At 44.2% G+C, this 9,800-nt stretch overlaps 1 protein-coding gene across 1 annotated transcript in view; it reads right to left on the reverse strand.

The window, feature by feature from the left end:
* med1 (mediator complex subunit 1) overlaps window positions 1–8,380 on the reverse strand; it is a 28,798-nt gene extending 20,418 nt beyond the window's left edge. Inside the window, exons 1-9 of the mRNA XM_042083194.1 lie at window positions 8,086–8,380; window positions 7,202–7,308; window positions 6,203–6,281; window positions 6,035–6,089; window positions 4,298–4,430; window positions 3,749–3,777; window positions 3,480–3,551; window positions 3,257–3,331; window positions 1,803–1,966 (exon numbers count right to left, since the gene is read on the reverse strand). Coding sequence (XP_041939128.1) covers window positions 1,803–1,966; window positions 3,257–3,331; window positions 3,480–3,551; window positions 3,749–3,777; window positions 4,298–4,430; window positions 6,035–6,089; window positions 6,203–6,281; window positions 7,202–7,308; window positions 8,086–8,206 — 835 coding nt within the window. The 5' untranslated portion in view covers window positions 8,207–8,380. The remainder of the gene's footprint in view (window positions 1–1,802; window positions 1,967–3,256; window positions 3,332–3,479; window positions 3,552–3,748; window positions 3,778–4,297; window positions 4,431–6,034; window positions 6,090–6,202; window positions 6,282–7,201; window positions 7,309–8,085) is intronic.
* Window positions 8,381–9,800: the final 1,420 nt, after the last annotated feature.

Genomic DNA, 9,800 nt, shown 5'->3' on the forward strand with positions numbered 1-9,800 from the left:
GAGAGACACACACACACACACACACACACACACACACACACACACACACACACACACACACGCACACGCACACGCACACACACACACGCACACGAGAGAGAGAGAAAGGGAGAACAGAGAGAGGGCATGGTAACGTTTAAAACATGTAAAAGCACCCACCGAAAATAGCAACATTTTATGACTGCAGTGTTTCCCATACATTGACTAATCTGTGGCGGGGCGCCACGAAATAAAAATCGGCCGCCACAGATGAATATTCTATGTTTAATTGAATTTAATTTAAATTAAATATAAGGTCAAATCCTTGCATTGCCATTGAGCTGCGCTTTTTACGCACGCAGCCTTTCCTTGCCCCGCCCTGCTCTCTCTCGTAGCCCGCTGCCCCTCCTCTGCATGTGCATTTAACAAAATATTCACGATTGTTGAAGGATTGTTGTTGCCACATAGAAGCATTGCATAGAAGACGTCTGGCTAAATTGCTATTAAATCCGCTTAGCATCGTGACCATGCTGCGCAAATTTGTTCAAAACTGCTGCATTGAAGTGAACTCTGCTAAGGTCTTATCACAACATAGTAGGCTACATTGAAGAGACTAAACTAAGTTAAGTTATGAAATCAAGCAGTATCTCAAAGCTAACATTAGAATACTGTTTGGATGTCGAATTTAGCATGCTTAGCCTACTTACAGCTGCTTGTCAATTTTGTTGAAGGCCTCATTTTATTGACTCTGACACTGAATGTTTGCAAAATCCCGATGTAAATGGAAAAGTGTTTTCCAAAATTCAAAAGTGCTTGTCCCAAGGAGAAGTATGAACATTTATTTTAACTATGTAGAAAATGTTATGAATTGCATCCACACATCAGCAGCCTTTCAACTGTATTACAATTGCAAGGGTTCCCTCAAACGTCTTAAAAAGTGACAGGCACTCAATTAGACCTATACACTACCAAGACAATCTGAATCCCCCCCCCCCCATTGTCAAAGTCAGCTACCGCCACAAATTGAATCCAATTCTGTGGGAAACACTGGACTGCCTGCCTATGTGATTAATAGTGTGGCCAAGGCATGGCAAGACATATCCTCTGATGAGCCTCTGCCATGTCGGCCTTCCATCAACACTAAGAGTTCCCCGTCAAGGCTCTTTGTCTGTAGTCCCTCGCTGGTGGAATGATTTACCAACTACTCTTCATTTTAGCAAGTTTTGTCATCTTCCAAAAGCTTTTAAGGACTTATCTTACATATAACTAATTAATTCTTACAGAGTTTGTATATGTTCATGGTTATTGTTTTATTCTGTTAGATTTTATTTAGAGTATTAATAATACTAATATAGGTTCTAATATTACTAATAATACTGATATATACTAATATAGGTACCTGTATTTCTTAATGACTTATTTAGGCTATATGACTCCACTTTAAACTGTTAATTGTAATGTTAATGCAATGTTGATTTCGTTGTAAGCTGCTTTGGACAAAAGCATCTACTAAAAATCATAAGAATAAACATTTCTAACATTCCTCTCTAGATTCCTCTGGCTTCTGTGATGAAGAACATGAGTTTTTTTTTTAAGTATATTTTTTGGGGATTTTTCATGCTTTTTTAATTTTGACAGGACAGTGGAGAATGACAGGAAGCGAGTGGGAGAGAGATTCGGGGTGGGATCCAGAAAGGACCACGGGGCGGGAATCGAACCCAGGTCACCGACGTACGGTGCAGGTGCCCCAGCCAGTTACGCCACAGCTGGGGCCAGAACATGAGTGTTTTGACAAGTGACTGAATTCTCTGTTGCCTCCTTACAGTTGGACTCCATGACGTTGAGCTGGTTGCCCGGGCCCTCCTCGAACACGTCGTAGGGCGACACGTAGCACTGCAGGGTCACTAGCTGTCCCCCGGAGCGAGGGGTCAACAGGCCCACGCTGCCGTGCAGGATGGTCTCCACCGTGTTGGCGTTGGTGGCTAGCCTGCCGTCACAACAGAGAAGCACAGAGGGGTCTCCACATCACACATCATCTACGTTTGAGGACTCACACAGGTGAATGGGGGGGTGGGGTGAGGTGCTGAGAGGCTGTTTGTGGATGCTGAAGCTGGCCGAGGGTGCTCAGACACACACACCCACACACACACACAAGACACACATAAAGCACACGCACGCACGCACGCACGCACGCACGCACGCACGCACGCATACGCACTGCTGGAAAAGTAGGACTCTGTTGTTCTGAACAGAGAGGTGATGGGTTTAGGGACGGTGCATCTGATAGTTTGTAAGGATCTGAGGGCGTAGAGACTCCTCACTTATACACAGTTATGCCGCTACTGTAATCTGGTCCGTCTGTCTTTCCGGGTGTGAGTGTGTCCCGTGTGTGTCTGTTTGTGTGTGCGTGTGGTAGTGCTGTCACTTTTGTGAAAAAATCCTGTTCGATTCTTGAGACATAATTGTTCATTGAATCGATTGTAAAATCGATTTTTTCATGTCTAAAGACGTTTCAATTTTCAACGCCAAATATAGGACAATCCACGAACAACTAACAGGCATTAGGACGAACGTAAAGGGGGCGCTTGAAGACGCACAATGGCGTGAAGTTTCGTGCACAATGACAAACAGGAGTGCAACATTCTCGAAAAACAATAAGCAGAGTGGACTGCCATAACATCAGTGAAAAACATTACTGCAGGCTTCAACGTGGCTGCGTTTACAATTAGAAATGTCAAACAAATTTCGCCTACGTAGAACTCACGACTGCAGTTTCGAAAACAATTTTAGTTTTCGAAACTTGTGTTGGTTGGTCCAATCGATTGTGCAATCGATTTTCGAACGTAAACTGACAGCCCTAGCATGTGGTCACGTAAACTAAATAGTTCTGATGCAATTTTCATACAAGGTAGATGATAATCTCCACCCTATTTGACATGGATTAAACATAGTTCCTAGACTAAAAGATAACAAGAAAATATCTAGAAGAGCTCTCCTATGAAAAAATAAGTTTCTAGTGTAGGGTTAGACTTAAGGGAAAACAGACCATAATGTTTGAACAAATAACTACCTGATGTATAAACAAAAAGAGTACACCTGCCTCTAAGCTCAAGCCTTTCAGTTTGACGAGATTTGATAAACGGAGGCCTGCAGATTTAGACATCCACACAGAGATGCTGGCATCCAGAATGAACAGAAGCTAATGAGGATATTATGTCCCAGACAGAGATCCATAATGATGATGAGCCATCCCCCATGCACAGAAGCCCTAACCCACCTGAACATGTTCATCATCTTGGTGAGGTCTGACTCCAGAGACTGCAAAGCCAGGTACATCTTAGTTTTCAGTTTGCTGAGGAAGACAAGGGGAGAGAGAAAAGCATGAGGGAGAGACAATATGTGTGTGTGTGTGTGTCTGTCTGTCTGTCTATCAACATCAATAAGAGAAACAGGGATAGAGAAAGAGAGAAAGAGAGAGAGAGCGCGTTGGCATAACTCACTTGTCTCCAGGGAGCTTGTACAGGTTGACTAGGCCCCTGAGATGTTTGGAGAACTCCTCAAAATTCTTCTCTCTACAACAAATAAAAAATAAATCAATTTCCAAACTCTATGACAGTAGGTATTCAGTCACACTACAGAAACACTATGCACTGATGACATGTGTGTAACTGTCTGTGGAATTCATAACTAGAGAAAAGTGGCAGATGAATATATGAGGCCTGGGTGACTAAATGTTCTCCTCCAATGAGGAAGCATCTACGAGACTCACCTCAGGTGCTGAATCAGCTCCGGACAGCTCTGACCAAGACAAAGAGAACGAAAATGTTAACCCTTCTCTAGAGGGATGGGATCAGACCCCATAACTGTTTTTTTTTGGTTGTTGTTGTTGTTTTTGCTTTCACAAATTATTTTCTTACAAACAATCATATATTTATAATGCCACAAATTCTTGCTGTAACTTGTTTAGGCGACAGACAACACTGAAAGCTTGAAATTGTTCATGTCCTTGTGTGTTAAATTGCCAATCAATAGTCCTGCCGTGATTTTCAGGTGGAGTAAACTACGTTAAGTTGCTGTAAATCTCAAGGCATCCCCTTACCATCCCCTCTCCCTCACTCTCTCTCCTACTCTCCCCCTCTCTTTCCTCCCCTCTATCTCTCTTCCCCTCCATCTCTCTCTCTCTCCCCTCCTCGCTCGCTCCCTCTCTCCCCTCCTCCTCCTCCTCCTCGCTCGCTCCCTCTCCTCCTGGCTCACTCTCTTTCCCTCTCTCTCCTCCTCCTCCTCTTCCTCTCCTCCTCCCCCGCTCTCTCTCTCTCACCGCTGGGTTCTCTCCATGATGGGCGACTTTGACGTCCTTCAGCTGTCCGGTGGGCTCGAGCTGAACCTCCACGTAGAACAGGTCAGAGGTGATGTAGCAGTCCGTCCCACCTGGGCTCAGGTGAGAGTTCAACCTGGGAGAGAGAGAGAGAGAGAGAGAGAGAGAGAGAGAGAGAGAGAGAGAGAGAGAGAGAGAGAGAGAGAGAGGATGAGAGAATTTAATTAAATTGAATTAAGTAGAGGAAAGAGGGGAAGTGGGGAAAGGAGGGAAAGAAGGATAGAGAGAGAAAATAACTGATAAGAAGAGGAGTAATCATGGCTAGATAATGAGGGGACAGCAACATGCTATTGAGAATGAGGAGATATTGCCACAACACAGCGCCCCGCCCCGATATCCCGGCATCCGCCATGTTATGCATGATACCCCCCCAGAACGGGTTCATGGTTTGTGTTGTTAGCAGAAGAAGTTGTTGTGATTCCTCACTATTTTAAGATGCCTGGAAGACACTCCAGTGTGAAAAACTGCTCCAGTGCATCACACGATTGTCTTGGAAACCTTAGAAACCAAGGGTTGCGTTTTTTTGTTTTGTTTCCGCACATGGAAAAAGATGAGGCTACAGTCGATGTCTGCCAAACTTTGACAGGTGTGACGGCACAACACTAGAGCTGCATAAGCAAAGGGGGAAAGATTTTAGGACCCTCAACGCCAGTCTATATTATATTACACAAGCCTAACATGTAAAGTGGGCTAAAACCTTTCTATGCTGATTGCTGTCGGTTTACATGGCCAATGACTGATGTAGCCTAACTTATGGAACATGGACGTATTTATGAGGGAGGGAGAAAGAGAGCGGTTTACTGCCGACGTTTTTGATAGCATAAATGAGGATGATGCTTAAACAAGAAAACGTTTCTAACAGCATAATCGATTCAAAGCAACTCTTAACATGCCCCGAACTTGACGTTACTTAAGTCTCTATCACAACTAACTTCTGACGGATGAAAGTCGACATGGTGGTGAGACCGCTGTTCATTTCTTTTTTGCGTTGTCAGATAAATCATCTGTGTACCCACACTTTATTATTTTTTGCATAAATACAGAGCCTTCCATACTTGCAAGTTACCTCAGTCAGTCTCATCTGATCTGTCACTTGTTGCTGCTCTGTCGCGTCACTTAAAGAAGCTCTCTCATGCACCTTATCATGTGTAGTCATATAATGCCACCGCTATTTTGTACGTGTGTGATATTTATTTTACTTACTGACAATGCTGAACCTGTCATGCCTGTGTGACCCTATAGTATCCTACATTACATTGTAATAAACTAAGAACAGCATCTGTGTCCAGTTGAGTTCGTCTGTGTCTGGCTAGCTTCTACTTCCCTGAGGAAACCGTGAGGATTACTAGCCTGATCTTTACAACAGCAATCAATCACCTAAGCAGATTTTCTAAAATCGTAAAGTTAAGTCAACTTCTTAATTTCCTCTTAATTTCTCAGTTTAAACGCCGTGATAACTTCTCAATTCATCTTTCCTGCTCTGTGTCACTTCTTTGTGTCGCTGTCGCCCATGGCAACCGATAGCGTGGGATACAAACATGGCGGACGGGCTATGAAACCTCCCAAATCGTCACGTGATCGCAGGCTACCATGACGTATCTCCTCATTCTCAATAATAGATGTTGGGAGATAAAACCCCACACAGACAAGGAGAGGGAAAAGAGGGAAGTGCTGACTTACATGTTCTGCCGCGCAATAGACTCCAGGCGGTCCGTCATGGCGGGGAGAGACGACACTGTAAATTAACACCAGCAGACAAGGAAGAGGGAACTGTTACACTGTACCACAATGCATCCCTAGTGTGTGTGTGTGTGTGTGTGTGTGTGTGTTTAGAGTCACGGCCCATACCTTTAAGGGCCCTCTGCAAGGTCTCCAAACAAGTGAGAAGCAACTGGTGACCAACAGGGTTCATCCCCCCACGCTTCTCCTGGGTAGGTAACCAGAGAGAGAGAGAGCAAGAAGGAAAGGGAGAGAGACAGAGAGAGAGAGAGAGAGAAAGACAGAGAGAGAGAGAGAGTTAGCCCCTGTTCTGCATGCAATTCTCCACACATAAATAATTGTCCTTGTAGTGGGAGCTGTTTACATAGCTACGTCTTAAAGGAGAATTCCAGCGATTTTTCACATAGATCTCTGTTTCTAGAACTCACAGAGTACCGTCGTTATGAAAAAAAACAAAACACCAACAACAATCGGTTCTATCTAGCTCGAGTTGCTGCAGCCAACAGCTAGAGCCGCTACAGTGCTACACTCTGGGGGCATGTTCATGAGTGCCTGTGTTCAGTACTCAGTGACCTTGAGAAACAGATCTATGTGAAAAAGTGCTGGAGTTCTCCTTTAATCAGGTACATATTGGATATTCAGAATCATTCTCTGCATCCCACACTATATATAGGCTAGACAAACTCACCATTGCAGTGTCCCATAGAAACATACTCAAACTCAAAATTGCTCTCTCTCTCTCTCTCTCTCACACACACTCACACACACACACAATTGCTCCATCACACACAAATGGCTACACAAACTCACCATCGCTGTATCCCACAGAAACACACAAGCTCAATATTTATGTATCCCACACAAACACACACACACACACACACACACACCCACACAAACGCTCCATCACACACAAATGGCTACACAAACTCACCATCGCTGTATCCCACAGAAACACACAAGCTCAATATTTATGTATCCCACACAAACACACACACACACAAACTCACCAGTGCTGTATCCCACACAAACACAAACCCACACAAATATACACACACATACACACACAAATACACACACACACACACACCATTGCTGTATCCCACACAAACACGAACAGAAACTCACCATAGCTTGTCGCACCACTTTGCAGGTCTCCTGCCATGGACGTGAGGCATTGTGTTTGGCATGTAGTTTCTCCAGCAATGCAGTCACACGACTCTGTTTCTCAGACTCTGCAACACACACACACACACACACACTTTGTCAGCTAAGCACAGTCTTTTTACTGTCAAAAGAGGTGGGTTGTGGGGGGGTGGGAGGTCTCTTCAGTTAGCCTACTCCATCAATTTACGATCCAGACACTTGTCAGAGTGTTATTTAGAATGAATGAATTATTGTCTATCCCTAGTGACTGAAACGTCAGTGTGTCATAACTTACATCTCAGATCAAAATAAATGAACAGATGTTTATGAACATATGTTTATAAATGAACATGTTTATGTAAGTACTAGGTGTCTTCCTAAGTAACCTCCAATTCCATCAACAGAGATCATCTGACCTGCCAAAGTCCCAAGGAGGTCACATATCAACATTTCAGCTAATGCTGCAACGTCAACAACAAAGTAGCCACCAGTGCGAATGACCGAGGGGGTGGACAATGCTAACTAGCACACCACTAAGAATGTACCACAGTAACGTTACGAGCTAGCATTGGCCAACAACTGCTGTAGCTGTAACGGCCAATGTTCTGGATACTGGTGTGCTCATTGGTAAGAGGCATACCCTACCAACAAATGTGTTTGCCACACGTAAACAGAGATCCTAAATAACGACAATTCAAGTGTTCTGATTATTGCCTCGTTAGCAAGCTAACTAACGTTAGCTGAGTTTCCCATACAATCAACAAATAGCTATTGCATGAAGCTAGTTAGCAATATGCTATTTGCCAACTAAACGAGTCCTAAAAAAAGGTTATCGTAATTGGGTACGACAACGGGACGTAATTTACCTGATCCTTCTTCCGCTTTTACTCGCTCTCCAACTGAAGAAGTGCCCCCGGTTGGACCCGTCAGAGAAAGTTCTCTTGCGGGGCTGCTGCTTTGAATCGGTACCCCCGACACGGCTGCCATCTTGGCAAATCTCCGTTGCTTCAGGAAAAGCCTTCTAGACAACCCTCAACGCCTCCTGTCTTAGCACTGTCTCCAGGACAGTCATCGACTGGACAAAGCCCTTTTTTCGCGGAGGGAAACTGGTCCTGAATCAGCGATTAGGTTCGGTTTGTGGTCGTTCCCTCTCATGGGGAAATGGGGCGTGTCGTATATGCAAAAGAGCGTTGCCATTGGCCTGTGTCGACTATTGTTGTAGTGTTATCCAATAGGGAAGTCAGGGAGAATTAAAACATAAGTTATAACGGTTTGAAATGAAACATAACTAACATTGTTGCGTTCGTTTGGCCAATGTGTGAAGCATATAGTAGTTTTATCGCAGTCGATAGGCGTAGACCAGAGCGTAGACTAGATTTTATAAAATGAAATAAAAAGTGTACTTTTGAGTAAGGACAGCAGGGGGCGACAATGTACTAAATCTCCAAGTTTTTTAGATGAAGAGTTGGCTGCCAAGGCAAGACAAGTCATCAAGCACAATGTATTCACAAGTGTGTGTGTGTGTGTGTGTGTGTGTGTGTGTGTGTGTGTGTGTGTGTGTGTGTGTGTGTGTGTTGCTATTGTAATGTTGCTATCACCAAATGGGTTGTAAGCTTTTCATTTAAATTCATTTCATCCATCGAGGATGACCAAAAAGAAAAAAAAAACACTTGGAAGAAGAGTTGAAGCATAGGACAATCAGAGAGAATGGTAACGGGGAATGAAATATAAGCTAAGATATTAAAAAAGTTACAGGTGAGCTAAAGAAAGAGGAAAGAGGTGTGTAGCCTATGTGGGCATGTGTGTTTGTGTGTGTGTGTGTGTGTGTGTGTGTGTGTGTGTGTGTGTGGTAGACTGGTTGTGAATGCCAGGCCTGCAGCAGGAGGGCACCGTTGTGCATGGGCACAGAGCTAGACGGATAGAAGAGGCTGTGCCATCAATCAGAGGCTACTTCAGCCTGTCCTGCCAGCCGGGACCCCCCTCTGTGCCTATGGGCCTGGCGGAGGGGGGGGGGGGGGGGGGTTGGGTGGTGGGGCTGTGTGCCGAGGGGTTTTACTGGCGGTAAATACGCCTCCTCGCCCCCACCCCCATCCCCCACTGCCTCAAACTCCAAACTCTCCCTGGCATGGAATGGGCACAGTCATCAGTATCAGTGATCCACCATTTTGGCTCCGACGCGCCCCACGGTTTCCTCACTGAAGTCTGCCCGGGCCTCAGGACCATCTGTGAGGGTATTATCACCGGGTCTGTGAGGAGCCGACAGGCAAAATGCAAACCATTTTATATTTTTTTTTAACACACACCATGTGTTTCAGTATGCTGTGTGTGCAAAGGAAGTGTAAGAAAATAAGATTGCTATTTTTTTCTTTCATTTGGTGATGTCTTTATGATTAGCCTGAAATATTGTAATACATTAATACATGTGTTTGAATGTTTATTGAACAAAGGTGTGAAATGATTATTATTTTCATTACCGTATGTCAAATATTATTCTTGATTAAATACAGGAGATTGGTCCTTTTTCCTGTACGAATAATAATAATAATAAAACATTATCCCGTATTATTCTCATTACAGCCTT

Source organism: Alosa sapidissima, chromosome 24 (genome assembly GCF_018492685.1).
Source record: "Alosa sapidissima isolate fAloSap1 chromosome 24, fAloSap1.pri, whole genome shotgun sequence".
Classification (NCBI taxonomy): Eukaryota; Metazoa; Chordata; class Actinopteri; order Clupeiformes; family Clupeidae; genus Alosa; species Alosa sapidissima.